This window comes from Apiospora phragmitis (assembly GCF_038363925.1).
Source record: "Apiospora phragmitis strain CBS 135458 chromosome Unknown utg000008l:1.0-3514335.0:1.0-3519231.0, whole genome shotgun sequence".
NCBI lineage: Eukaryota > Fungi > Ascomycota > Sordariomycetes > Amphisphaeriales > Apiosporaceae > Apiospora > Apiospora phragmitis.
In genome coordinates, this window is record NW_027117407.1 from 510,014 (window position 1) to 537,723 (window position 27,710).

The 27,710-nt window shown below is 52.6% G+C and overlaps 14 protein-coding genes across 14 annotated transcripts; 4 read left to right on the forward strand and 10 right to left on the reverse strand.

Annotated features, from left to right (window-relative positions):
* Nucleotides 1-1,972: 1,972 nt before the first annotated feature.
* On the forward strand, nt 1,973-4,057 carry PG994_008572 (uncharacterized protein; the record flags this gene model as incomplete). The annotated part of the gene is made up of 8 exons (XM_066859981.1): nt 1,973-2,159; nt 2,261-2,410; nt 2,501-2,686; nt 2,764-2,922; nt 2,973-3,348; nt 3,434-3,554; nt 3,627-3,743; nt 3,824-4,057. The coding sequence occupies 8 exons, from the start codon at nt 1,973-1,975 to the stop codon at nt 4,055-4,057; spliced, it is 1,530 nt and encodes a 509-aa protein (XP_066713570.1).
* A 377-nt stretch (nt 4,058-4,434) lies between these two features.
* On the reverse strand, nt 4,435-5,154 carry PG994_008573 (BTB/POZ fold domain containing protein; the record flags this gene model as incomplete). The annotated part of the gene is made up of 1 exon (XM_066859982.1): nt 4,435-5,154. The coding sequence occupies one exon, from the start codon at nt 5,152-5,154 to the stop codon at nt 4,435-4,437; it is 720 nt and encodes a 239-aa protein (XP_066713571.1).
* A 1,059-nt stretch (nt 5,155-6,213) lies between these two features.
* Nucleotides 6,214-7,694, reverse strand: PG994_008574 (uncharacterized protein; the record flags this gene model as incomplete). The annotated part of the gene is made up of 5 exons (XM_066859983.1): nt 6,214-6,744; nt 6,813-7,131; nt 7,172-7,299; nt 7,458-7,497; nt 7,639-7,694. The coding sequence occupies 5 exons, from the start codon at nt 7,692-7,694 to the stop codon at nt 6,214-6,216; spliced, it is 1,074 nt and encodes a 357-aa protein (XP_066713572.1).
* A 461-nt stretch (nt 7,695-8,155) lies between these two features.
* PG994_008575 (murein transglycosylase) lies at nt 8,156-9,028 on the forward strand (the record flags this gene model as incomplete). Its single annotated transcript, XM_066859984.1, has 1 exon — nt 8,156-9,028. The coding sequence occupies one exon, from the start codon at nt 8,156-8,158 to the stop codon at nt 9,026-9,028; it is 873 nt and encodes a 290-aa protein (XP_066713573.1).
* A 500-nt stretch (nt 9,029-9,528) lies between these two features.
* On the reverse strand, nt 9,529-9,999 carry PG994_008576 (uncharacterized protein; the record flags this gene model as incomplete). The annotated part of the gene is made up of 2 exons (XM_066859985.1): nt 9,529-9,583; nt 9,659-9,999. 2 exons carry the CDS (start codon nt 9,997-9,999, stop codon nt 9,529-9,531), a joined length of 396 nt encoding a protein of 131 aa, XP_066713574.1.
* A 607-nt stretch (nt 10,000-10,606) lies between these two features.
* On the reverse strand, nt 10,607-12,011 carry PG994_008577 (FAD/NAD(P)-binding domain-containing protein; the record flags this gene model as incomplete). Its single annotated transcript, XM_066859986.1, has 3 exons — nt 10,607-11,581; nt 11,667-11,927; nt 11,979-12,011. 3 exons carry the CDS (start codon nt 12,009-12,011, stop codon nt 10,607-10,609), a joined length of 1,269 nt encoding a protein of 422 aa, XP_066713575.1.
* Nucleotides 12,012-12,380: 369 nt separating this feature from the next.
* PG994_008578 (acid protease) lies at nt 12,381-13,755 on the reverse strand (the record flags this gene model as incomplete). The annotated part of the gene is made up of 3 exons (XM_066859987.1): nt 12,381-13,368; nt 13,470-13,594; nt 13,660-13,755. The coding sequence occupies 3 exons, from the start codon at nt 13,753-13,755 to the stop codon at nt 12,381-12,383; spliced, it is 1,209 nt and encodes a 402-aa protein (XP_066713576.1).
* A 3,377-nt stretch (nt 13,756-17,132) lies between these two features.
* On the reverse strand, nt 17,133-17,528 carry PG994_008579 (uncharacterized protein; the record flags this gene model as incomplete). Its single annotated transcript, XM_066859988.1, has 1 exon — nt 17,133-17,528. The coding sequence occupies one exon, from the start codon at nt 17,526-17,528 to the stop codon at nt 17,133-17,135; it is 396 nt and encodes a 131-aa protein (XP_066713577.1).
* A 968-nt stretch (nt 17,529-18,496) lies between these two features.
* PG994_008580 (uncharacterized protein) lies at nt 18,497-18,986 on the forward strand (the record flags this gene model as incomplete). The annotated part of the gene is made up of 2 exons (XM_066859989.1): nt 18,497-18,607; nt 18,672-18,986. 2 exons carry the CDS (start codon nt 18,497-18,499, stop codon nt 18,984-18,986), a joined length of 426 nt encoding a protein of 141 aa, XP_066713578.1.
* Nucleotides 18,987-19,229: 243 nt separating this feature from the next.
* PG994_008581 (uncharacterized protein) lies at nt 19,230-19,853 on the forward strand (the record flags this gene model as incomplete). The annotated part of the gene is made up of 3 exons (XM_066859990.1): nt 19,230-19,344; nt 19,429-19,634; nt 19,698-19,853. The coding sequence occupies 3 exons, from the start codon at nt 19,230-19,232 to the stop codon at nt 19,851-19,853; spliced, it is 477 nt and encodes a 158-aa protein (XP_066713579.1).
* A 218-nt stretch (nt 19,854-20,071) lies between these two features.
* PG994_008582 (uncharacterized protein) lies at nt 20,072-20,674 on the reverse strand (the record flags this gene model as incomplete). Its single annotated transcript, XM_066859991.1, has 1 exon — nt 20,072-20,674. One exon carries the CDS (start codon nt 20,672-20,674, stop codon nt 20,072-20,074), a length of 603 nt encoding a protein of 200 aa, XP_066713580.1.
* A 3,181-nt stretch (nt 20,675-23,855) lies between these two features.
* PG994_008583 (uncharacterized protein) lies at nt 23,856-24,876 on the reverse strand (the record flags this gene model as incomplete). The annotated part of the gene is made up of 3 exons (XM_066859992.1): nt 23,856-24,169; nt 24,312-24,480; nt 24,529-24,876. The coding sequence occupies 3 exons, from the start codon at nt 24,874-24,876 to the stop codon at nt 23,856-23,858; spliced, it is 831 nt and encodes a 276-aa protein (XP_066713581.1).
* Nucleotides 24,877-26,071: 1,195 nt separating this feature from the next.
* Nucleotides 26,072-27,115, reverse strand: PG994_008584 (uncharacterized protein; the record flags this gene model as incomplete). The annotated part of the gene is made up of 1 exon (XM_066859993.1): nt 26,072-27,115. The coding sequence occupies one exon, from the start codon at nt 27,113-27,115 to the stop codon at nt 26,072-26,074; it is 1,044 nt and encodes a 347-aa protein (XP_066713582.1).
* Nucleotides 27,116-27,120: 5 nt separating this feature from the next.
* Nucleotides 27,121-27,529, reverse strand: PG994_008585 (uncharacterized protein; the record flags this gene model as incomplete). The annotated part of the gene is made up of 2 exons (XM_066859994.1): nt 27,121-27,389; nt 27,502-27,529. The coding sequence occupies 2 exons, from the start codon at nt 27,527-27,529 to the stop codon at nt 27,121-27,123; spliced, it is 297 nt and encodes a 98-aa protein (XP_066713583.1).
* Between the last annotated feature and the right edge of the window lie 181 nt (nt 27,530-27,710).

The following is a 27,710-nucleotide window of genomic DNA, read 5'->3' on the forward strand; positions in this document are numbered from 1 at the left end:
TTAAGTGATCGTAATTATTAAAAATAATTAAACCACGAATAAAAAAAACGAGGATTAAATTCGATACTTTAATTAATATATTAAGTTTTATATAAAAAATTATTATCGCCTCTTAATCTTAAACGGTTATAAAAATTATTACTTAATAACTTTCGACCTTTATTATAAAAAAAACTCGATTATTATATTCTATATACTTTTTTATTCGTTATATAAGCTTTAATTTTTTAATATCGGCTATTTTTATATATTAAAAAAGGCGTATAAAAAGAAATTAAATATTTTATACGAGCGTATATTACTTATATCTTAAAGGAGGACTTCTTACTAGCGTTTTTAAAAGCGTTCTAAGCGATTTTTACCGTTTCGAATATATAAAAAAGCTTTTAAAAAATAGGACTCATTTCGTATAATCCGGAATATATTATTTTATAATTAAATATAAAGCTATATATTTTAATACCTCCGGGGACGTTTTCCGGCCTACTTATTCTTTAAAAATTAAAAACTTTAAATAATTCGATTAAGGTTTAATCTTAAACTAAATACGTTCGAAACCGTATTATATAATATTAAAATAACTCTTCGATATTTATTTTAATTAGTTTTAATTAAATCGTAAAGGCTATACTATATATTATATACCGAGTAACTCTTTTAAATAGTAAAAACGCGATATTTTAAAAAATAAATAAAATATTTAACTAGCGCCGCCGTACGAAAAAAAACGGCTATAAAATAAAGAATTATTTCGTATATAAACTAAAAAAGATTTATAATTTTTAAAAAACATTAATAAATAATTATAAAACGAATAGCGTTATAAGAGTAGTCGTACGAGAGCGTTTAAAACACGCTTATAACGCTATAAAATTTATAAAGAGCTTAGGCATAATACACGTACTTATTAGAATAATATAAAAGTATCTAGAAATAAAAATTCCGATTAATTTTAATATATTAAATACGTTATAATAAAATTAACTTATATTTTATTAAAAAGGGTATAAAAGAATAAGACATTCGCTTATGTGAGACATTCGCTTATAGGATACGTTAGTACATTATTAGCTAAGTCTAGAACTAAAGGGTTGATTCCCGGCGGCGAGTAACGCCATGATGCCGTACGAATATAACCGATGACTAAGATTACGTTTACGGTACACGGTGGTGTTAAGTCCTATCCGTATGGCATTCTTTCATTGTGGTTGTTGGCATTATCGGTCTGTCGCTTTCCAGGGTTGATGTGCTTATCAATGGAACATCATGACTCTTGGGAACAGCTGATTCAGGGGTATCCACTAGAACGGTGGTGAAAATTGCAGTCCGGGCCGCTGCACCGCCGGATGTCTCGGTTCCACCCGTAAACCCTCGACGATGAAAAAACTTACGCATCCCGGGCACTTGGAGGAGAACCGTTTGACTATATGTAGGGTTGGCCGTAATCACTAGACCTGGCACCTGGTAAGGCGGTCTGGCGACCTAGTAATGAATGGATCAAGCACTTCAAGGGCGCAAAAGGGACATTATATATTAGCCGGCAGGATTCCAAGCTTTTCCATGTTCAAATTCCACCAATACCAGAGGTTGAAGTCTCGGTTAGCGACCCTAAGGATGAGAACCCCACAGCTGTCAATAACCCCGGCTTCCCCAGCTTTCCCCAATTCTGCCCCAGACATGGGGTTGTCGAGGTGGGAATAGCTTGACAAGTGGCTTGAGATGTGCTGATGGGCTCGGCTAAGAGCCGTTCGGGTGATCAAAGCCCGATAAAAGCATTGCTCGCTTACTGTAGCGCTCCTGGGCGAGCACATCTTCCCGGCTAGGTTCGTACGATTGTGCGGTGATGCCGCGCCTTTAAAGTCATCATGGCCTCTCCCTAGGTTAACCACGCAAGGTTGTATTAGACTCGATATTAGTCGGGAAAGTCTTCTCTTGTTTACCTGCTCGACAATCTAGAAATCCACCAGCCACCATGGCCGAACGCCCAGTGCAGGTCGCCAGCCACCAGAAGGTGGCCAATCAGGAGCTGGAGGAGAAGCTCGGAGCCAGCGCCATCCTCGAGGCCAAGCAGGCCACCGACGATGAACATGCGCAGACGCTGTTCCAGGCCCTGCGCGAGAACCGCATGGCCGTGTTCTGGTCCGTTATGATCTCCATGAGCATAATAATGGAAGGGTGAGTTCTTTACACTCTCCACCAACCGAGACACACTCCTGGAGTACCGTGGACTGACTGATCTGGCTGACTTGAAACTCGGTAGATACGACAACAATCCTGATGGGCAACTTCTACGCCTATCCCGAGTTCAAGCAAAAGTTCGGCGAGTACTACGAGGATATTGGGGAATGGCAGGTCAACGGCCCGTGGCAAGTGGGCCTGTCCATGGCGAGTACCGTTGGAGGCATCTTCGGTGAGCCTTTGCCATTCTAAAGCCTTCGTGGGATATATAAGGAAAGCGGATGGAGCTGGATGGTTGCTGACAAACACTCGAACAAACCAGGCGGTTTGATAAACGGATACTTCGCCTCCAAGTACGGCTATCGAATGGTCATGATCGTCGCGATGGGCATCCTGAACTGCTTCCTGTTCATCGTGTTCTTTGCTCCCAATCGAGGCGTTCTGCTCGCGGGCCAGGTTCTCTGTGGTCTCTGCTGGGGTGTCTTCGCCACCCTAGCGCCGGCCTACGGTCAGTACATATTCGTGATGTATCATATCAACTGCCTTCGCGGACCTGCTTCTTTACTGACACAAGGGGTTTGCAAGCGTCCGAGGTCTGCCCTACCAACCTCCGAGGCTACTTGACCACGTATGTAAACCTGTGCTGGGCCATCGGGCAGCTCATCGCCTCCGGAGTCCTGAAAGGGTGCCTGAAGATCGAAGGTGAGATGGGGTACAAGATCCCCTTCGCCATCCAGTGGGCAAGTGAACCGATTCAAGAAGGCCCTCCATATTACATACTGACGATGGACTAGCTATGGCCCACCCCGCTCATGATGATAGCCTTCCTAGCCCCCGAGTCCCCATGGTTCCTCGTCCGCCGCGAGCGGCTGGAAGACGCCCGCAAATCCATCGCGCGGCTGGCGGCCGCAAGACGGCCGACCAGGTGAGCGCGCAGCTGGCCATGATGTTGCACACGACCAAGATGGAAGCCGAAGTGACGAAGGGCACGACCTATCTGGACTGCTTCCGCGGCGCGGACCGGCGCCGCACCGAGATCGTCTGCATCGCGCTCATGGGCCAGATCCTGTCGGGTAGTACCTTCGCCTACACGCCGACCTTCTTCTTCACGAGCGCCGGCATGGCCATCGAGAACGCGTTCAGTCTGGGGCTGGGCGCGACCGGGATGGCGTTCGTGGGGGACCATCTTGTCGTGGTGGCTGCTGTCGTACCTCGGGCGCCGCACCATCTACGTCACGGGGGTGGGCATCCTCAGCGCCGTGTTGTTCGTCATCGGCATCTTGGACGTCGCGGCGGGTGAGAGGGCGTTGTGGCCGATGGGGGGTCTGTGTTTGTTCTGGCTGTTCACGTACTCGTTGACCATTGGGCCGCTTGCCGTAAGTACTTTGATGACTTCCCTCGGTTCTGGGAATCTGTCGGGGTGGAGATGGTAACTAACAGGCATGCAGTACAGTATCATCTCCGAGACGTCATCTATCCGCCTTCGACCTCTCGCTGTCGTCTTGGCACGATGCTCGTACCAGCTCACCAACATTGTGTCCCAGGTCCTGAACCCCTACATGATCGTAAGTGACCCTGCTGCCTCGTATAATCGCTTTCCTTCCCGCGAAACACGTAACTGACGATGGTGTGTGCTGTCCAAAAGAGCAAAGTCGAATGGAACTGGCGGGGCAAGTGCGGCTTCTTCTGGGGATCAACGGCCTTCCTCGTGTTCCTATGGGCGTACCTCCGCCTGCCCGAGATCAAGGGCCGCACGTACGAAGAACTCGACATCTTATTCACGAACAAGGTATCGGCGCGCAAGTTTGCCGGCACACACGTCGATGCTTATGCCGAGACGCATCATATGGAAGTGCACTACGATGAGCCCAAGGCGTGATTGGGGGGATATGTAAGTGGCCTGGACACTTGAGGCAGTGCCAAGTTTGAAGACTGGCAGTCTACTCAGTTGTCTCGTCGAACAAGGTTTAATCTTCAAACGCAATTAGGTAGTAATCGTAAGATATTCATGTCATGATCAGACGGCATGCCATACATTTTCATTGGCCTACGGTCATGTTTTCTGGTTCAGCCACGACCTAGTAGAATGATTAGTCGTATGTGTAAGTCTAATCTAGCTTCTGGTGATTCTAGGCTTAAAACGAGGAACAGCCATGAAGTGGACATATCCTCGTTGCCCTAACACATCCTTCCATACACCATGTAATAGAGGACCGTCATTGCTTCATATCTGTCGCGCGTTGAGAACATGTGGTCCTATGCATTGACACCAGAGGTAAAGTTCTCACCCAAGCACACCTCCGGCTTCCAGGTGTATCTGATCGTTATAAGCGCGCCTTTGAAGCATGGCTCGTCCTCGAAGAGTCGTGGATCGCCTCCCTGCAAGTCGTTGCTTTCCTTCCCACAGTCCGCAGGGCAGCCGCGATGAGCGGGAATCCCACGAGGGTACAGGTAGACTTTCTTGGTGCCCCAGCCGGAGGAGAAGTGTTTCACGTTCCAGGCGATCGGTGGTGATGAGCTATTTTCGAACTTCTCGATGCTGTTATTGAGCGCCTCCTCGCTGCTGAAGAGCTGCCTGTGGTGGTGCAACTCGATGGCGTTCCGGAAGCACTGTTGCTTGATCCACTGCTGCAGGCGCGGGATTTCGAGGGCCTTGGCTTGTCCTAGGAGCGCCTGATAGCTGAGGTAGTTGAACGAGCCGGCCGCAGCGTTGAAGAAGAGTTGGAAGGTTCTACTTCTCAGGTAGGCAAGAACGTCACCGAATAACATGGGATCTGCGTCGACGAAATTGCCACCGTTGGCGTAATATGCCTGGTTGTTCCAGTCGCCCGAGAACATACGATCGAAGAAGGCACTCTCCTTGGTCAATGTTTTCATCCACGCAGTGATAATCTGTCCACCAACATTAAGCTTGATGGGATAATCCTTGACTGCAAAGGGTTGACCTGGTGAGTCGTCTGTAGAGGAATCAAACATGGTGTGAAGGTGGAGGATTTGTTCTCGCTTGGAGCTTGAGTAGTCTGGAGGCAAAGAGTTGTGCTTGGGTGTATTGTCTGGGGGTGTTGGTTGTGATGTATAAAGATATAAATAAGTTTCCACGCCGAAGAAGGGATGCCAGGGCAGGCTTTATATAAGGATATTCTGGCTTTCACTGTTTGCATGTACAAATGCCTTCCGTTTGCTTGCTTCCTTTTCCATTCCTGCAAGATGCCTACGAGTCCCCTGCCCACCTGAGGTCTTCTTCGAATTTTCTGGACGGTGCACTGAGCTTGAAGCCACCAACAGCTTCGATGACTCAAATCACTTCGAGAGATTATCTTTTGAATTTAATATCCCGTCGAAAGTTCTATGTTTGTCCATTATGGGCAACGAGTGTAGTCATCCGCACCATTATATCCAATCTTCCCTGTCTCCTGGTGCGTGCCAAAGTACTTGAACCCTTCTTCCTTGTCCCGATCGGCATCGAACAACGAGACATTGGACCCATCCACGATACAAACAATGGCTCTCTTAAGAACGTATCGCGCCATACTACAGTTATTGCGGCTAGTCTTTCACTCGTGCTACAGATACAGACGAAAGGCTCCTGGTGGTCGGCTTACTACTGCCTCTCGGAAGATCTGGGTTCCTGTCCCAAGTTTGACGGAATTCATTATGGTGATCCTGCACGTCCCAACTGTTTCCGGGCGGAATATTTGATACCTTGAGAACGCGTAGCTACCTAATTGCCGTAAACCCTGGCCAACGGGGTTGAATAATGATGCATTGGGTATTTGGTGACTGGCATGATGGCAACTTGAGCTCAACTATTCCGACTTCAAGTGCCAGGCTACCTGGAAGAGAAATGAAACTGGTTTCGAGAAGAGCTAGCGCTAGTTATCACACAACGACTTGACAGAGCCTAGATTCTCTTACCGAATGACAAGCAAGTAATTGTGCATCCATCAAAGCCCAGACAGCGTCCTATGCAGTCACGAGATTAGACGTGGGAATGCCCTAGAACATTCGCTATGAAATATATGTGCTCCGGCTGTTCTAATATGTAGAAAGGCTCTGCCAAAGGAATAGCCGTATCATGACCATCTTGATAAATGTTGCGTCGGATAACGATGGCATCTTCTCTTCTCTTCCCCTCTCACGGAGGCCCATACCGGGATCGACTTTCTCCGAGCACAGACCAAAACTCCTCAACCGCCTCCCTCTGTCCCACCGACGCCGCTCGCACCGCGAGATACCGCCGGTTGTCGACCGGCGGGTCCCAATTCCCGGCACGCCGCCATCAACAATAACGCCGCCCGCCTCCGAAAGAATGCACCAGGCGGCCGCCACGTCCCAGGCCCAGCACCCGCACTCCCAGAACATGTCCTGCTGGCCCGCGGCGACGCGGCAGACGGCCAGGGCCGCGGATCCGACGCCGCGCAGCGAGTTGACGAACCGGCCGCCCGTGCGCCGGGTGCGCGCCAGAGCCGCGAAGACTTTCAGGTTCAGCTCGAATTCGTGACCCTCGCGGTCGCTGCCCCAGTCTACGCCGATGCAGGCGCCCGTCAAGCGGCCTCCCTCCTCCCCCTCGACGAATGGTGGAGCGTAGAGGGGTAGGGTCTGAGACGGCCCGCCACGCCTTTGGGTGTACGCACCCCTCCTCGGTACCCGGCCCAGAGCTCGTCGTCAAAGGGGTTGTAGACAATGCCCACGACCGAGTGACCGCCGACGATGAGACCGATGCTGACGCAGACTTCGGGCAGGTGGTGGACCAGGTTGGACGTCCCGTCGATGGGGTCGACCACGAAGGTCGGGACGTCGTCGCGGATCTTCTGGCCGGCCATGTGGGATTCCTCCCCCAGAAAGTCAAAGGATGGGTATGCTTCCTGGAGTCGTCGGGAGATGAAGGCCTCGACTTCTTTGTCTGTTTCTGTGACGATATCGGTACCTGCAAAGGGGCGTGTCAATAAGTACCTGTACTCGGTGCATGCGACACCCAAACACGGTGATGAACTTGCTGTTGGTCTTGGCGGTCGTTTTCAATTGCGCTTGGCTTGCTTGAAGAATCATATGGCCCGCCTCCTTGGCCACCTTGATCGAAAACGTGCGGACAGCGGCCAGGTCTAGTTCTGCCATTATAATCTTGCCATTTCCAGTCGTAGATTTACTCGAGAAGCAGAATGGGGGGCTTCATTGTTCGTGGGCAGCCAGTCATTCCAGCCATAGTCGAGCCATGCAAGCTTGGCATAAGCATAAACTCAATGCCAACCCCTGACCACTCACTCCCCAAAACGACTTACACCTTCAGAAGCGGCGCTATCTGGCAGCAGCTGCTCCCAGCTGCCAGTCAGCAGTCGACTCTTATTAGTTGGCTGCCAGGCTATTACTGCATCAACTAGTCGGCAGTTCCAGCACCAGCTTCGTATGTCACTTTGACTCTTCCAAGGTCTTTAGTTTATTGAAAAAAGGCCCTTTGTTGACGGAGGTGCCATAGGACCGTGAATGGCCGTGCCGGTGGTGATTTCGTCATTGCTCATTATGATTCATTCCTCGTCAATCTGACCGATCATCTGATCGGTGCAATTCAGTGGACCACGCTTCCAGAGGCTTGGTAGCGTCGGTCTAGTGCAGTAGCCGATTTCCGACGAGTCTCGGTCGTTGCTTCTAACACCAGACTGCAGGTGGCTTACATGCTGTGGAAAGAAAGATTCATAAGATTCAAACGATTCCAGCCAACTTATATAAAACCAGATACAAATTCAGTGTAATTCAGTTTGTTTCTATCATATTCAACTCGATCCAAACAGTCTATACAGACTACAAAGTTTACACCCGCTGAGCAAGCTCGTCCAGAACCGCAACCACTTTCAAGCAAACCCAACCAATGCCACTAACAGCAACTGCAACGATTGCAACAGCCACAACCACCACCCCAATGAGTCTTCCATCGAGCCCCGAAACCAGCCCTACAGTCTTAACCGACTATCCCCTCGCCGCCATGCGTCCATTCACACCCGGGCAATGCCTGTTCTGCTCCAATGCCTCGCCCAGCTTCTCTGACAGCGTCGCGCACATGCAAAAGTTGCACGGCCTTTTCATTCCGTACCAGGACAGCCTAATTGTCGACCTCGAGACGTTGTTCGAGTACTTGCATCTGCTCATCTCGGAATGCCGAGAATGCATACAATGTGGGACGACCAGGGCTACCGTGCAAGCCGCACAGCAGCACATGGCCGGCAAGGGCCACTGCAGGTTCGACATGTCACCGGACTCGGAGTTTGCCGAGTTCTACGATTTCTCAGAAGCGGAAGAAAGCGAAGATGACGATGACGAGGCAGGAGAAGGAAGAAACCAAGACGAGCCAATGACGGCTACCACAAGCTCGAGTCATCCGAAGCCAATCCTGGCCGACGAAGACTCGATTCGCTTACCTTCCGGCAAAATCGTATCCAGACAGTCACCGTCAGGGCAGACCGGACCGCCTTTTACTCGGCAGTTCCGTCGCCGGACGCGGAAGCCATTTGTATCACAGTTGGAGTACTCCCAAACAGAGCCCGACAAGAAAGAGAAGGTGGAGGGGTCTGATTCGGATTCGCAACGTGACAGCAGCAATACACAGGCGCTATCAAAGAAGGAAAAGCGGGCGAGGGCGGCGGTGGCCTATCAGCTGTCCAGCATGAGCGCCGGCGACCGGAACACCATGATCCACCTGCCCGCGTCGCAGCAGCGGTCCATCCTGGCGACGCAGCTCAGACATCAGGAGAACGTGCAGAAGGAGGAGAAGCGGAGGCAGACCAGGGTGGACCGGAAGGGGAACAAGAACCTGTATGCGTATTGGCACACGGAGACGCCAGTCTACCAATGCGGCTAGATATGCAAGTAGTCATTGAGTGCTTCTTTTGTGGGGGCCATCAAATTAGTCAATGACAAAGTTATCTAAGTAAATAGACTGGTGGATGATACACCTCTCACTCCAGCCCCCTTTCTCCTCAGTTGGCAATGATCAATTCATTCGCAGTAAAGATCGCATTGCTAAAACTGAAATACGTCTTCCTAGATAGGGATAGAGCTAATTTTAAACCAAGCTTCCCTTGTATGCATATCGATGGGCCTGTAAACATCATCAGCTTGTAGAAGGGGATTTGCTCGGGCATTCCTGCTTACAGGATGCGTTATTCATTCTTCTTCCTTCCCCTTTCCCTTCCCAGATGTCGCAATCAACAACGCGGCACTGGACAGGTAGCTTGTTTCCAATTCGCCGCCGTCGACAACCGAACGATACTCAAGCTCAAGATCGTCGGATGTGGTGTTGTTGTCTCTTCCCATCACTTGTAAAGTCAACATCTCCACCTTTCGGATACAACAGCATTCTTATTGTGGAACTTCGGCATCACTATATCTCTGCCGCAGGATCGCGATGATTCGCCTATGATTCAAGTTAGCGCGCAATCATAGGATCCCGGCGTTGGAGTCCGCTAATAAGTCAAGGAGGCTGACTCACCTGCGATGACGGTACATCAAGAATCCGAGCCTCCGGCACGTCGCCTCCGTCAGCGAATCGTCCTTGCCGTCACACGCGACCGTGAACGAGTGGTTCTTGATCGTCTGTTCGAGCGCCGCCGAGATGCCGTCGAACCCCGCGAGGCCGAGGTCAGAAGGCAGGGACCGGAAGAGCGCGTCGGCGAACACCGCGATGTGCTGGAAGTTCTCCGGATCGCTCAGACCGCGAATTCGATTGTGTGCCGCAGCTGGTGTCGCAGCTTGCTGCTGTCCAGGGTTTGTCTCGGGTCGCGGCTCGGCGTCGCCGCCGGAGGAGGCGGGTATGACTCGTGGAACTTGCATCCTGCCCAACGAGGCAAGCTTGCTCGCTACGGGTGAAAGGGAGGCTGGTCAATTTTGGAGTAGACGTCAAGACCGCTGCTGGCGTTAAGTCGTGAGTGATATTAGGAAAACCGAAGGCTGTAATCAAGAGCTTTTGAGAGGTCGGAAGTTGGGTTGATCTTTGATGGTTCGTTTCGACTGACTGAAGCAGAAACTCGAATGGTTTGAGGACAGAGGAGGTGTTCGAGGTGACCTGAGACAGTGAGGAATAGAGAGTGTATACTTTCAAAAGAAAGATAGAAAAGAAGTATATGGAAATCACACGCAATATCGAGTAATTACGTCTTCTTGGCAGTCGGGTCACGGTGACAGTAGTAAGGGGCACTCTCAAACTGACATGAAGTAAAACTAAATATCTACAAGTCACTACTAACTCCGAAACAATAGGCAGAGAAATTGAAGGTTTCTTTTTATACTGGACGATTCTAGGAAGAGTTTATAAAAAGGAACTTTTGAGTTCATGGAATCCATGGTTTCCGCTACAGCTACGTGAATGGCCAAATCCGCCCTGAAGCCAAACTGGAGACTATGCAATACCCCGACATGAGGTTCAAATGATACAATACGCTTAAATAGCCGTCGCCCAGTCCGGATAAACCTCCTTCTCCCTCGGGACCGACGCGACGTTGCGGTCGTGTATGTGCTCTTCGAGCGGCAGATCCCCGAACTGGCTGCGGTTCCCCATATCCACGCCGCGCTTCTGGATGAACCGCGCGAACCCCAGCGTCTCCCGCTTCCACTGCTCCCGCGACACCTTGCCCTCGATGTAGTCCCCCAGAATCATGGCGTCGAACGCGGCCTGCGACGTCGACGCCACGGTGTGCGGCCGGAACCCGGCCAGCGCGTCGCCGATGAGCACCACCTTCCCGCCCATGAACTCGTTGGCCGGGCTCAGCACGTCCGTCACAGCCTGCACGAACGGCTTCTGAGTGGCGCAGACGATCTCAGCGAACTGGGGTGGCAGGCGCTCCCGCGCGATGCGTCGCTGCTTCTCCCACGCATCCGGGGCCGTCAGCCCGGGCGGCATCGTAATACGACGACGCCTGCCGTGCCTGTCCGTCATGATCTCCTCGAGCTCCGGCGAGCCCTCGGGGAAGTTGGTGTAGTACACGAAATTGATCAAGCGCTGGCCCGGCTCGACGGTGCCGGCTTTTCCCGGGATCAGGTACGCGAGGATCTGCACGCCCCGGCAGTGAAAGAAGGTGAAGCGCTCGCAGAAGGCCTCGCGCGCGGCGTCGCTGACTTCGCTCTCTGGGACGGTGCCGCGCAGGGCGCAGTAACCGGCGTAGACGCGCTGTACTTCTGGCGCGAGGATGGAACGAATCGTGGAGCTGGGACCGTCGGCGCCGACCAGGGTGTCGGCTTTTATGCTGCCCTCCTCGCCTTTCCCCGACTTCCAGAAGACCTCTACGCCGTCGTCGCGCTCCTGGATGTCCGTGACGTTGCGGTCGTGGAGGTGCACCGTCTTGCCGTCTGGCACCTCGCAGTAGGAGTTCTGGACGCCGTCGTAATTGGCGCGCATCAAATAGTAGGCCAGGTCCCACTAATCGAACTTGTCAGCAGTCGACTCTCAGCACGAACTGGAAGCGAACAAAAGAAAAGTATAGGGAATGACGTATTGTACGCACTGACGTCATATTCTGGTCCATGTCTTCTTGGTGGATGACATTGCCGTCCCGGTCGAGGTACTGCCTCCGATGCGAGGTCACCGCGATGGGACGGTCGCATCGGTTGTATTTATTGAAAAAGGCGAGCGTGTCGCCGCCGGCGACTATGCCGGCCCCTTGGTGCTCCAGCACGGGCGTGGGGTTCCGCTCCAGAATGGTCGTGTCGTGGCCCAGCTCTCGCAGCGCCAGGCCGGCGGCGAGGCCGCCCAGCGAGCCACCAACCTGCCACCATCAGTATTATCGCGGGGTCTTCGGTGGAGGAATGCACCTTACGATGACGAAATGTTTCTTGTTGGCAGTCGCCATATTCTGAGCTGGCTGTTCAACGCCGAGGACTATGGATTATTCAGTTTTTGAAGGGGCTTTCTTCATGTCAATGCAGTTGGATAAGAACATCAATTTCTTTAACGAACTGATAGGACAGCTTACAGTTGCCGGTTAATATGTATATATACATATATCCTTGGCGGGGTGGGTAGGTAAGTAAGCATGGACGACAGTGTAATGGGTAATATATGCGTGTAATACATGCGTCACGTCAACGATCGTCTCTTTCAGCCGGGACCAGCTGCCAGTCACATCCCTCCCAGATGCACGACATCCCTGGATTTCCCGCATTTGAATTACCACCTTCCCAATTCGTTTCCTTTGCCGACGACCCCCCTTTTCCGCGTTTTATTGCCGCTCGCCCTTCCCATCCTCGATCGGTGGTCTGAACTCCGCCTTCAGCTCGCCAAACCCAATCAGCGGTCTGTACTCCTCGACCGTCGTGCTGCCGAAATCGTAGACAGTGTAGAACTGGCGCATAAAGGACTGCCCAAAAAGGACGAGCCCCTCGCTCTCGCCTGGCTCGAAGGGGGGTACACACGCATCTTCGCGCCCGGCGAACCCGTTCCGCGCCAGCCGGTCGCCCGTGATGGCGACGTCCCAAAAGGCCACGCCGTCGTCCGAGAACGTGAACGTCACGGCCCAGGACGTGTTGAAGTCGGTGCAGAGCGGGATGTACCGGCCGTTGTACAGGTCGTCGTAGTTCCACCCGATGGACCGGTACATGGCGTCGATGCGGCCCGGCGGCACCGAGATGGTGCCCGCCCCCGTGTCGAAGACCCCGTTGGCCTGGCCCGCGTCCCACTCCAGCGTGCCGTTAAACGCGGGCGGCTGTCCTTCGTCGCCGTCTTCGTGGCGGTGCCCGGCGAATTTGCGGAGGGTGGAGCGCCAGAGCTGGTAAACGGTCCCGTTGAGATCTTTCCGGACGGGGAGCCAGGTCATGTCGCCCTCGACATACTTCTCCTCCTTCGAACCTCCGAGAGTGAGGACCCCTTCCCCGGGTCCATCGCCGGTGTATTCGAACTCCTTGCCGTAGTAGAGTCCAAACCTCGGCTGGTCCAGCAGCCCATCTCCGATCATGGTCTCCACCACCGTCTTGGTGGCCGGCTGCGCGATGGACGAAAAGCCCATGCCGAGGAACCCGTCGCCGGGGATGAAAGACCAGGAGCTCTGGTTGGCCGCGATCAAGGTCTGGTTCCACGCCATGCCGCCGATCTCGAAGACGTCGCTGTACGTGAATCCGCCCGTCGCACCGCCGAGATAGCCAATCGAATTGTAGACGCCCAGGTCGACGGCCGTAGAGGATGCATTTACGTCGTACCCATTACGAGGGAACCTATTTATGGCATACTATTAACTGGTGATCCTTCACTATGCTGAAATCTGTCATTTGAGGGCGGCTGACGGACAAATGGCAAAGGGGCGTGTGCCACTTACCCGCTGATGTTATTGCAAGCGCCATCAGCGCACTTCTTGTCCGCTATCCACGAGGTACCGCTCCCCGTGTCGAACAAGAGGAGATGGTGTTCTGCGGGCGTGCCAACCTGGAGTTCCACCATGGCCTATGGCAGGGGTTAGACGAGAACACACGGAGCATGACAGCGCCTAACGGGACAAAATAACTTACATAGGTGATGCGGAACCAGATTGGGAGGTCCAGGACCGCGGCAGAGCTGGTCCGCAGGACTGCAATGGCCACCGCGAGTGAGCGAATGGTATGCATTGTTGGGACTCTCCAGTTAGATATTGCCAGTTCTGGAGTCTAGACCGGATGCAAGAGTGTCACAATAACAATCTTTTATCAAACTTCCGAGACTAAAGGGTACGTTTATATATAAGTTCGACGTCGGGACATCGAGTTATCCTAACCGAACAGGTTTTGAGGTAATCGGACAATCTCTTCGTTCCACGTTATCTTAGGAAATGAACTGCCGAAGTAGTGTGTGAGTGGGTCAGTCCGACGTAACCTCGTATTTCATTTTATCACACTGCACCTCATCCAACACCTTGGTCCTATACGTCCAATCACATAAGATCAATCTTGGCTACACATTAACTTCTAATTACCTGCTGTTTCTGGAACTATCTCCGCAGTATGCTCCTTATTGTTCTCTGTTCACCGTACATCGATGCATACTCGGCCCCCAAACCCCAGTTGTTCCCCAAAGACTCATGCCATGATGATAGCAATACTCCGCTGCTTCGCTCTTCCGGATGATCCGATTCATCTTGGAGATCTAGCCGACCAGCAACCACTGCAAATCACCTCCGCAGCTCTGTCGATAGCCGGCTATCTTAGAGACCAGCCATTGCAAAACCGACTATCCCAGGATTTTATGTGTACGCAAATAAGTAGTCTGGGGATCTTCTGCCAGTAGAATATATAATAGACCGGAGTTGAACTGCGCCTTTCCTGGACTCACGACTGCCCTCATCTAGCTGCTGAATCAGTGCAGGACCTCTCGTCGCATACATCTCTCGCACTCTGCCTGGTCAAGGCCTGCCCGGGGCTTCTGCTCACCCCCATGGCCATCCATCAGATGGCCAACACCAAGAGCACCATATTGCTAAAGACGTGAGTCAGTAAAGGGGGGTAATCAGCCAGGTGGGGTCTGATCTCAATTTGAAGACACATGTTGTCGCATTAGAGAGAGCTTCTGGTGGGCATGTATAGGTACAGATAATGCCGAGCAAGTAGGATGTGGTAAAGCGCTGACTAAAAGAAGAGGAGAATCCTAACAAAGGAGAACTCCCCTACGGGTCTCTATATGGACAAAAGAGACTATTAATAAGCAGCGCACCCCTACTATGGTGCTTTGACCCCTGACCCCATTGCGAAATATGTCGTGCTAGCCCTGCCTTCATCGATACCTAAGCAACGGGATACCTTCCTGGTTCGCATAGGCGCGACTGATGCTTTCAAATGAAAGAAGGTCTGTATCCTAGCCCCCCGCCAGCATAGCCACTAAAACTTACTGGAACAAAGCACTTGTGCCATGGTGCTTTGGGTACGGCCTTCGTCATATGACACGCCCATATAATACGAGGTTACTGTCCAACGTCGCTGTGAGATGCGCCGCCAGCTTCAAGCTTCACCGCGAAATCACGTCATTCGTCCAAGAGGTGAGCTTGCTCTTGTACCAGTACTGTCAGGGGGGTCTAACCACTTGGAGCAGAAGGAGGCCCATTTAACGGCACAAAGATTCCGAAAATCAGTCAAGCAGTGGAGGATTGGGTTGATCCAGTGTAACCTGATATGACCGCCGCGTGTATTTAAGAAGGCCATAGGAGTTTATGGGATTGCACACCCTACATTTTGTGGCAGTGGTGACAGGGGTAACCCACTTTGACAGGGGTCTTTTCTGCTTGTATTCTAGTCTCAAATATTTATTTATAGCGTCATAAGGTATGCAAGGTCCTGGTAATCCCCCTCTTCCCGTAGATCATATCCATTTACTATAAATATACTTGGCACTACCTATCTATATGTAATTACGTTGCTCTATGTGGCATGTAGTTTTTCTAGTATGCTTGGTCTCAACACCTTCCCAACTAAAGCTTCATTCAACCCTCAGCTCTTTGGGCATCTAAACAGTTAAGTCTACTTGTCCTATAAAGGAAAGGTTGTTGATACTGGTCTCCTAGCCTCCCTTGCCTTTAGAGCATAGCTTGAATCCTTCATCACAGCCTCGTCGAGTCCTTTCCTCATCACTCAACTGAATCTCAGGCCTGGCTACCATCACCTAACCACATTGGCCACGCTTGTACTCATTCTGGTTGCGGTGATGTCTTCTCCCAACACACGGAAGCTTTCATACACGCCTTTAAAGCCAGGTCAGATTCGGTTGTTAATCATCGACCCGCTTTCAGAAACCAAAGCCGATGATGATGGCCCCATTGTCTGCCATTTAGAGCATCGCCATATGGATGAGTCTGCCGCTGGATGGCCGACCACGGACAATGAAGGTCGCGTCTGGCCCGGTTCGGAGCAATCTCACTACAACTACTACAGTCTTTTCGATCGTGGGATGGGAGGAAAGATGCATTTTGAAGACGGATATGGTAGTCACCCGGAACAAGCCAAAGGGCCAGAACAAGGCGATACTACATCCGACACAAAGCTGAATGGGTATGCGGATGAGCAAAGCCTTGCGGACATGTATATCACCATGTCCTATGCTTGGGGACCTCCTACTCCAACCCACAAGATCCTTGTTGAGGGTGCCGAAAAGGAGGTTACCGGAAACCTCCACGGACTTCACATGGAGCTTAGAGGCAGCGAATGGGTCCGTCGTGGAGTTCGGGTCTGGATTGATGCATTGTGCATCAACCAAGAGGACAATGACGAGAAAGGACAGCAAGTCCGCATCATGCGCAGGATATATGCCATGGCTTGGCAAGTGGTGGTATGGCTGGGTCCTGCTTCCGAGCACACTTCGACCGCCTTTGGTGTCATCTCGTGGCTTGCCAAAGAGATGGCGACAGAAATGCGCCTGGCCGAGTTCTGGTCACGGAATAAAATGTACCGGAGCGCCGTTACGCCTTGGTCCACCAACACGTATCCCATGTTCCCATGGCGGACGGAGGTGTTCCTAGCCTGCGGGGCTTCTTCGTGCAGAACTACTGGCATCGCCTCTGGATCCTGCAAGAACTGGCCATGGCCCGGCTGGACGCCCCTGTTCTATGGGGCGCTTACTATTTGACACTTGGGGATATATATACCGCCGCAAGCCTGATCGAAAGTCGGGAGCCGGAAATGGGATAACACATATCTTCTCCAGGCAGTGCCTTCATTGAGAATGGGCTCGGTTTGCTGAAAGACCGCCGATTGCATGATCGCCACGGGTGCCCTGAGCGGCAGTGGAAGCTCCTCCTTCGTATCGCGACGATGCGCCGCACAGAGGGCGATACGTGCGGCGCACGTGAGAGGCAGACGCAGCCCGATTCCGACGGGCTGATAGCCACGCTCTACCTCTCGCGCGGCGCCGGCGCAACCGATCCGCGCGACAAAGTGTATGGCATCTTGGGCCTTCCGACGATTGCATCCACGGTAGAGTTGTCCGGTCTGGCGCCCGACTACAATATGCAACTTTTCGAGGTCTACGTGAACTTCACCAGGGCGATTCTTGCGCGCGGCGACTTGAACTGCTTGCGTTTTGTGCACAGTCCCGTCGGCACAACGGCGGCGGTGACGGTAACGGTGACGGTGCCGCCACCAGCAGCAGCACGCCGCCGCTCCCCAACGTGTACGGCGACCTCGAGGGCCTCCGCCAAGCCCTGTGGCGGACCCTCGTCGCCGACCGCGACAGCCACGACCAAACACCCGCGCCCGCCGACTGAGCCTGCCTGCTCGACCCCCGCTTCTGGGCGGAAGCCTGCCCGTACTGGCCACGGGGTCCGGGCATCCAGTTCGGATTCGGCGACTTCCTGCGGCGGAACGGGGCGCTCCTGCTGCCGGGCGGCCACGCGCTGCGATACCCGGTCCTCAGTAGACATGAGAAGAAGAAGGGTCTTTTGCCGTTCAACAGGCCGCGGCGGATCAGCGTGCCCGAGGTCCCGGAGGCGTTCGCGTGGGCGAGCAATGTCTTGGCGTGGCGGCGACTGGTTTGCACGCGGCAGGGGGCGAATCGGCTTGTGCGTGCCGGCGGCGGAGGCGGGAGGTCGGGTGGCGGTGCTGCGGGGGTGCGGGGGTGTGGCATGCCGATGGTTTTGCGGTCCCGCGGAGAAGGGGCTTGGGGCGTGGTGGGGAGTGCTATCTTCATGGCGTAATGGACGGCGAGGTTGCGGATGGCGTCAGGCGCGGGGAGCTGCAGGTTGAAGAGATAGATCTTGTATAGGCAAACTATGACTATTATATAACAATTACATGTATGTCAAGCACCGGGAGGAAAAGAGCAAATCTTCCTAGCTCTGCTGGTGGTCTGTAAATACACATGGGCTTCATACGGGTGACCAAGGACAAGTTGAAAGCTACCACTAATTAAGGGGTAGGCTAAGAACAAATGAGTTTCGTCAAGATGAAAGAGTTGTCGCCCATGTCTCAAACTTTGCCCGCTATCGTTGCCATTTCCGAGTACGTAAACAGCTCTTAAACGTAATTAGTAAAACATCAGACGTGGGTAGTCTTCCGATGCATGCTCTCTGCATACGTAATATGGCACCAACTGGAAGTGACAGCGCGGACTGTTATCTGTACACTTGCAGTGCTCTTGTCTCTCGTTTGTATGAGGGAAGTAAACAGCTTCTTCAAAATGCCGAAGGTGCAGGGATGTTTTGCTTTTGCGGGCTTTGCTGCTGCTGCAGAAGCGGGGTGTGCATGAGACTTACACCGATTTGGCCGTGTCGCACCGCATGGCGTTGAATATTTGTCGATAAGGGACGATAGAGCAGGCACAGTAAAGTAAGCACGTAGAATCCTCCCTTCCACAGCATTTTCGTTGGTTACGTACCTGGGAAATATTGCAATGCCTCTCTATACCCGTCGTTTCGCACGTAAGGTATTCCTATCTGAGATGGTGACATCTTGGGGCCAGAGACTCGAGGTACCGCAGTCATCGGCAATCTCTTTTGTTGCGGTAAGTCACGTATTTCTGCCTGGCTACCTCACTCTACTTGCCTGATTGATCCCCAACAACACAGTTCTTTGTCGGTTGTGCTCCTCTCCTCCCAGGCTTTATTGCCGCTGTTAACCCGGATATTACCGTACCCGCTGGGGCTACTCATCTCTACGACCTCAGCTTCATCTACGGTTTTGCAGCCAGCGGTTCTGTGTATTCCCTCCTGCATGTCGTGTTTCCGGCCCGGGCCCTGGATGCATTCGTCAAGGATAGTATGACGGCCCGCCAGACAATGAACCACTACCGAGAGAAGTGGGATGCTGTGGATGGTTCCGGAATAGACGAGGGAGTGGTTTTCCAGGCTGTCGATAGTCCAGTGGGCCCACGAAAGTCTTAGCAGGACGCAGATGAGGTGCATGTAGTCAAGTGAGGGAAATTGACCAGCCTTCACTGTAGCCTAGCTCCTTTCATTGTAAATTGCCATATGATTCTGATATCTCACAGTGTCAATTGCCCGGTGAGAAACAGCTCCAACTGTGCGGGTACATCCTTAATCCCAGTTGTGCACCCACTAACCGCTACCTGTTTTTAGCGCATCCTAGCACCAACCCAAATTCAACGTCACAAGCATCCAATCATCATGACGAACCAGCCAACTCAGGAGGCACTGCACCCGCGAGTGGGCGTGGCCGCCATCGTTCGCAGCGACAAAGGCGATGTTATCGTCGGCAAGCGCATAGGAAGCCATGGAAGTGGTAAGAAGAGGCATCCAGCGCCCCATTTTCCTTTCTGGCAGCTTTAATTCGGGTAAAGAAGACTGACCGTCAAAACAACTCTAGGCAGCTGGGCACTTCCAGGGGGTCATCTCGAGTTCGGCGAGACCTACTTCGCCTGCGCCGAGCGCGAGACGCTGGAGGAGATGGGCCTCGAGGTCAAGGCGCTCAGGCTGGTCACGGTGACCAACGATGTCTTTGTGGATTTGGGCAAACACTACATCACCATCTTTGTGCTTTGCGAAAGGAACGACACTACCAAGGAGCCGCAGGTAAGGATGACTACCAGACCTTACCTACTGCTCTAAGTGACGAGTAAACTGATGGAGTGACAGGTTCTGGAGCCAGAAAAGTGCGAGTCGTGGCACTGGGTCAGCTGGGACGAGCTGCAAAGCTGGGGCGAACACCAGGAGGATACTACGGGCACGTATGCAGACAAGAAGCTGTTCCTGCCTATGATACATCTCATCCAACAGAGCCCAGAGTTGTAAAGTAGACATGGCAAGGATCATTTCGTACGCAGACACTTGGGCACAGCATACACGTAGACATTTGGTTCACTTCGGCATGAATATATAGATGTCTACCTACATGGTAGACTTCGCTCATGTAGCGTATGCGTTGTTAATAACAGCAAAATCGCGAGCGAGCATGATTTCAGCCGAAAGAGGGATATATACCGTGAGAAGACGACCTATTTTCCGTTACGTTAGATCACATGCTTAAAGGCCTTGGAGATGGTTGACCTACCTAGCCAATGGGTTGAGACGATTGTCTTTAGTAGGGGCAATCCTCGAGCAAAGAAGATTCGGTGAATCTCCTGATTTGCAAGTCCACGCGCCACAACTCCAGGCGTGGAATCGCCCGCATTGCAGACACTGGCGTCCACTCCCTGGTCCAATAGGTATGTAACCGTCTCGACATCGCCTTTGTGGACGGCAAGGTGCAGCGGCGTCTCGCCTCCCATATTTTGGATGTTCAAGTCAGCGCCCATCTCGACGATGTCAGCTATAAGCTGGCGATTCTGAGCCTGGACGGCGAAGTGAAGTGCTGTAAAGCCGGCAGCGCCGGCCGAGTTGATGCTCACACCGCGAGCGACGATGCTTTGGATGAATTCAACACAATCGCCGCGGGCAGCGATGTGGATGGGGCGGTCAACGTGAGACGCCTTGGCGTTCTCAGCTAGTAACCTTGGATACGGTACCTTGATCCCGTCTTTGAAGACCGCATAGGGTCCCTGGTCCTTGGCCACAGCATCTGGTTCCTCGACATACTCATATCGGAAATCAGGTACGTTGCGTGCCAACAGCATAGGCTTGATAGTGAGGAGCAACGGACCAGGGAGCGCTGATGTTGGACTCTTTGAAGGCGGCGAACCACTTCGTGGTATTGATGTGTCGAGGACGATGACTACGATCTGGTAGCTGTGGTGGCATGGTACTCGGGTTGGTCTGCAGCTTACCTCTCGACGACGGCAATTGATGTCGACATGGTGTTCGCAGCATGATGTCTTCCATTACTGATTGCGGAATTTGGTGAGCACCCGAAGCGACTGACAATGAAGTTCTGCGGTGTCCACGCGACTTGAGTTGTTTCTGCTTCCTGGTACTACCCGAGTGCCGCTTTACAGGGGACGCTTGGGAAACCCGAGGTGCTGGAGAACTGCTCCGAATATCCCCTTCTTGCGAGAAACTGCCAGGCTTTGATGACACTGATAATAGAGTAATTTCCTGTACGAATGTTCGGTCCGGAACGATTCAGGTCCTGCCAGCCTGCAGTCTTGCCCGGGGCTGCCAAGATGGTCAACTTCAAGAACTGTCCATCTACGTTGCAAGAGATAGAAGCATCTGTCTGGCCAACATGGAACAGAAGTATGTGTCGGACTTCTGATTATTGTTTTCTGCTTTTCCAAACAAAGCAAATGGACCCAATTGTTCCGGATCACCAGCGAGCGTACTATTACACGTCACTAGTGCCAAGAACAGACGAGAATAGACGGAATGGCCTGTATTCTAGCATTCAAACGTGACGACGTTGTATGGTGTTATAGCTCCGCTCAGAAGTGTGATGAGAGAGGAAAGGAAGTGGTGCTATGCAGAAGGGGCAGTCCAGGTATCCGGTTCTATCATCCAGAAAGCTTCATCAAGGAAGAGGTGTGTAACCATGATATCAATGTCCCTCCGCTTGGGCATTTGATGTAGGGCAATAGGCGTGAAGCATGATATCGGCTGCCATCTGTAAGGGCATGTAAATTAATGCGTTGTTGCGCTGAAGCGGAAAGTTCTCCCACCACGTGTTCATGTTGGCGGTAGAGAATGGACTTGGATCTATTAGAAAGATATCCCAGAAATAAAAGTGAGCTGTGAAGGTCTAGTGGTACCGCTATTCACATCATTGCAAATAACACGGAAGAAAAGATTCTCAAATGGAATAAAGGGGGTGGGGTTAAAGAGATTTCATGTATATATAGCGAGCCTATTCTCAGCTCTCAGCCTTTGGGCAGATTGAGGGTTTTCTATGTAATTACAATGAAGCTAACATATGGATCCGGGGATCTCCTAACATGGTAATCGCCGCGCAATAAAGAGTAAGTGGATTGACTTGTCGAGGTGAGCGCGTGCCACCACACCCGGGGTCAGATCACCAGCATTCCGTATTCCCGTATCCGCTCCTTTATCCAACAGGAATCTGACGATGTCGATGTCGACGTTCTGCACTGCGACATGAAGGGCGGTCTGCCCACTCATGTTCTGAATGTTGAGATTGACTTGCATGTCGATCAGGTTCTCCATCAGCTGTCGATGCCGAGCTCTGACCGCGATGTGCAGGGCGGTGCAACCGAACACGCCAGTTGAATCGATAGCAACGCCTTTGCGAACGAGTGCTCAGATGAACTCGATGCTGTCGTTTCGGGCTGCAATATGGATCGGTCGGTCGAGGGTGGTGTTTCGAGCTTGAAGTAGGACCGTTCGCATGGCCGGCTGGGTGAGGAAGATTCCCGGCCGGTAGAGGTACTCGACCATCTCTGGTAGAAGCTGTTAATTGCGGCCATAGAATTACAAAAGAGGAGCTTTATGGTAAGTCCATACCGTCTCTGCCATTTTCAGCGGCAACATGGAACATCGTATAGTTTGATTGGTTCTTGACATAGGAGAGGATCTGCTCGCAAGACATCTTCTCGCGAGTAGCAATCTCAGAGATCATGGAATCAATATCCTGGTACTTTTCCGTGATAGCAGCGGCACGTTCAGCGTTTCCGTGAGGCAAGGGCGTGACGATCCGGGCAAAGATTGCTTCGCGCTCGGCATTCTTGACGCGCAGGTTTTGATACAGAATAGGTGTTGTGCCGGGAACGATGTACCGTGCACTGGAGTTCCGAGGAGAAGACAAGTTGGATGAGCAAAGAAGGTGAAGCGATAGCCAGTTGGTCGTGGACGAAAAGTATGCTAGTAAATGATGTTGGTACCGTAGACTGGTTTTGGTTGTAGTATATCGAGGAAGAGATGGGAAAGAAGACGGTAGAAGCAAAGTAAGTAGAGGCGTTTATATAAGAAAATAAGATCGATCATAATAAGTGAATGCTACGTGCTTTAGCGATCGGCGGGCAGTTTTGAATATTCATGTCGCATCGAAGTTGGTCACTACGATGTCGGCCATAGTAGTGAATGTAAAAGTTGTAAAGAAATGGTCACGATGTATTCACTTCTAAGGTACTTTGAGCGGCGATAGATTCTAGCAGTAAGCCTACTGCAGCAAGAAATCATCTCAGATGTCGGCGCTGATCGTCGGACCGAGCAGCTTCATATACGGATAGAAAGAAATACTGCCAGTACGACAATGGTACCAAGCCTGCCATTGATGCAGTCAGCCTCGCTTGACATGTAGGCAATCAGCTGTTATTCATATTCATCCACATAGGTTTCAATCATTGCGCAAGGGCGAGGTTTGACAAGCAAGTCTGCATTTGCAACGTATAAGGCCAAAGACAGCACATGGGTGAATTAGGTACACAGTTTCAGTATCAGTCAATGTCATTCGTATTGACTATGACTCAGTGAAATGATGGCAGCCAGAATGAATGTAGAGGCAACAATAACTCCTGTATCATCAAGCTGCTCCTTTGCTTCTAGCAAACGGCTGTGAATGCTGCAAGGGAACAAAGGCATACCAAAAGATGCCCATATTCGCTGTATAAGTTGCACGGACCATATTCGCCTTATAATTGCACGGACCAAACAGCCAGAATAGTCTAGCTTGCTGTACAGTATCTGCCAAACTCCTTCTCCACAGCAAGAGAGTAGCCTCCTCCATGGGCCGCCGCGACCGAGACCTCGGAGGTGAAGTGGCCTGCCGGGGGGAGTACGGAGGTCAAGCACTCCGCAAGGTCGCTGCGAGGATGCAGGAGGGATCGAGATGATGCGATCTCCTGCTGGACTCCCGAGAGGAGGCTCTGGCCAGGATGGATGCTGGTCTGCTCCTCTCTGCCGTAGTGGTTAGCGGCCCTGGTGGAGGGCATGAGCAGAGGCACCAGCGGGTCCGAGGGTGGGGGTGGGAGCCGTCGGAGCGATGTACCGGACCAGAGATTGTGCTGGCTTCTCGTGGTGGCAGGTGTGGCAGCAGTGACAAGACATGCTGCTCTTCTTCTCCTTCGGGGGCAAGAAGTGTCCGTTGTGGAGCCAGTCGGCCTCGGCGTCCAGGGCGTTCTGTCTCTCGATCTTCACCAGAAGACTTTGGCTGTAGTCCGAGATGAAGCCGGGCAACTCGGGCTCGAGCAGACGTAGGGCGGACCAGATCCAGAAGCGATAGCCTACATGAACAACGATTCAGGTAAGTGGGTTTCCTTTCGACTAGTGTCTAATAATGTACATGGCAGATGGACTGGATGCAACGAGACGAGGGGGTGTGGGTTTTGGGCGAAAGCCCGTGAGAGAAATAGTTTCTTAACTTACCCCGGAGGTCGTGGATGGCGACTCCGTCTTCATTGCCGGCATACTTACTACGGAGCTTGTAACGGCTCAAGCCATATCTCTCAACCCGATCGAAGAACTCGCGAAGAACAAAGTCATCCTCCATCAGTTCGGCACCTTTGCTGTAGGCAAATCCGTAGACCTGGCCGTACTGAAGGGAGGCCGGATCGTCAACGAGCCCAATCAATCAGGGACGTACCATCACGATGGTGTTGCCCTCGCCATCGACTTGCTTCAGTTCGACGGACATGTTGTTGCCGGAAGCGGTCTCGAGGAGGATGACCCAGCTGTTCCGGGCTTTATCACCTTTCTTCTCCTCATCGGGGGTCAGATGTCTGGCGGCGATGTACACGCGCTTGAGACTATCATTCAAGATGGGCACCTTTCCGTAGCCGATGGTAGCCTGGTCGTCGTCGGGCTGCATGTAGAAGATGCCCGGCACGAAGGTCATGGTCTTATCGACGTGGAGCAACTGCTCCTTCGTGTAGCTGATCTTCATCTTGCTAGATGGGCCGTTGGGCAGCTTGGTATCGAACTGAGAACTCATCATCAATGGATGGCCTGGCAATCTACTTGCTGTAAGTCCTTCTGTTTCTACCCTTAGATCCAGTCGAAGTTAGAAACCAGAAACGAGTGACCTACTGAGTTGTATGAAACGAATTTATGCGAAACGAAAAGTTGATTTCCCAGATACGATACTGGCGAAAGCTTTGAGTGCACCTCTCTGTATGATTGCTTTATCTGAGAGATACACAGAATATGTTACCAGATTACCATGCGGCGAGGGGTGCTTTCGAGATAGCCCCAGGTTTCACAAACGTGCACTTAAATAGCCCAATAATGGGCCCTAATCAGTACTGCTCTGGCGCTAAACCGTTTACGTTATTGCGAAGTGTTTTATTATTCAAGGTTGACTTGACGGTTTACCGACCGACTCGTCACCTTCCTCGGCACCTTCCTCGGACGTCTCCTAGATTGTAAGCATACCTATAGTGTGACCCAGGGCAGCTTAGTGAGCACGTCCCCTGACACGGAACTCAGAAGGATGCTCTTTTCCTGATCCCACCACGTCTCCACACTCAACGTTCGTGTACAGGTAGGTTTCGGATCAATTCTAGCTAGGGGACCCAAACTAGTGCTCGACCATCCTAGGTATTCGGCAGACATGGATATCTGGGAACTGTACGTCCAGGAGGAACAATGCTTGACTAGAAGCATCAGTACAGATTCCACATAGTAAGTAAGTAAGCTCTGCTGATGCACGATGTGGAGTAGAATGTTGACGAACAATTGGGTGGTGTAATACGGGTAGAAAGGAGATTGCTAACTGACTTCTCCTCGATATACACAAAAGTAGTCGGCACCTAAGAGCCTAACCAGCAGCATGTCGATTATTAGACAGCTTCAGTTGAAATCAATAATCAGGCAAGAGGCAGGGCGTATGTTATTGTATTATGTTTATCAAATCTGTAGGACTTACCTTTGTTAGACACCATTGCCCTTATCTCCTTTCCTCGTTGATTCGGCGAGCTCAAAACGTAAAAACATATATTCGGAAATGCGACTTACCTATACCAAGCCGAACGCCAGGGAACCACACGATCTCTAGCTTACAGCCAGTGCTCAGTGGTACCCCGTCCCGAAACTATGTCGGTCGAGTTCCGAGCCTGGTGTCGACTCTGCCTCTTGGGCTTGACCTCCTTCTCCGGCTTTCCCGTCGTCGTCAGGCTTCTCCCAAGCTCCTATCGTCTGCCAGCTCCTCCCCGTTCCTCCATCGACATCCTGCCCGGCGCAGGACTGCTACGCTGCCGAGCCAGCTCCTCCCGGCCTCCGGGGTCTCTAGGTCTTCCCAGCCTCAACGACGACGAGGACGGTGCCGGCAAATCTCGGACCTGTCTAGATGACGGTGCGGATGGCGGCAGCATCGGCATCGGCGGCAGTGGTGCCACACTAGACAGCGCCACCGACGACGCCCCCGCGTCCGAGCACGCGACAGTGTAGACGCTCAGCAGCCCGTTGTCCTTGACCTTCTCGCGGCCCAGACCGCGCATTCCCTCGAAGGGCCCCGGCTGCTCCTCAACAATACCGCCGCCCATCATCCCCTCCTCGTCGCTGACGCCATACTGCCGCAGCAGCTCCTCGTGGGCGCGGACCTCGCCGCGCTGCCGGTGGCCGGCCAGCACGGCCGCGACGTCGATGCCGGCGCGCATGACCTCGAAGCGGGCGTCATCGTGGGCCGCGGTGAAAGGGGACCAGACCTTCTCGCTGAGGAACAAGCGTAAATGGTCCGGGTTCAGGCTCGTGCGCATGTCGGCCGTGCGCCGCAAGCACCAGAAGATGTCGCCCACCATAGTCTTCAGCTCCCGCTCCGACCGCTCGCGCTCGCGCTGCGTCGTCAGCCCGGGGGCCGCGAGCCGCTCGCGGTACTGCAGCCACGCCGTCGCGATCTGGTCGATCTGCGACGCCAGCCCGAGCACGCGGGCGTCGGAGCTGGACGAACGGACAATGTGCAGGTTGGCGAAGGCCGCGCCGCCAACCCAGCGCACGCGCACGCGGCGCAGGCTGCCGTCCTTGGGCATGCGGATCGCGACCGAGTCGGAGCCGGCGCCGACGTCGTGGGTGCCGGAAGCGGCGACCCAGGCCCGGACGACGTCGCGGGACTCTTCGGGGACGATGATGGTGACCTTGTTCGCGGTGCGCCCCTGGAAGCCGTGGTCGATGAGGGCGCCGACGCCGGCGACGACGTAGGGGATGTGGCTCATGGTGCGGTGGACCTCATTGCACATGTCGGTCAGCTCGTGCTTGGCGAGGCGCGACGTCTCCCAGGCAGCGCGACGGGGGCAAGTCGACTAGTGGCAGTGTCGGCAGTGGTGGTGTTCTCTTCGCTGGTCTTCTTGACGGTGTTGCTCCGTCGGGTGCTCGAGATGCGGCCCAGGGGTTGTTGTTGCTGTTGCTGTTGCTGCTGGTGCCGGCTATGTTCTTGAAGCTCGATATCGGCAGCCCCGTGCTGTGGGAGCGGAGGTAGCGGTTTGTCCACCGAGGTACTGCTCTCTAGTTGCGCTTGGAGACGACGGGGACGGCATATTGAGGTTGGCCCGGAGGCGCTGGTTGGGGCGTTGCGCGCCTGGGTGGGATTTTGATGAGAAGGGAATTGGGTTGTCTGGCGACTTACCAAAGCATCTACTCAGGCAGTCCATCATCATGGCCGTGATTAGATTAGGTATGTTGTGGTGAAAGTAGATATGAATGACTGTATGTCGAACGTTTCAATACTAGAGTAAATGATATGTCCGACACAGTCTGAGTCCGGCTCGAATTTGAAGTATGATGATGAACAGAGAAAATACGACAGATAGAATTCAGATGAGTATATAACTTCTG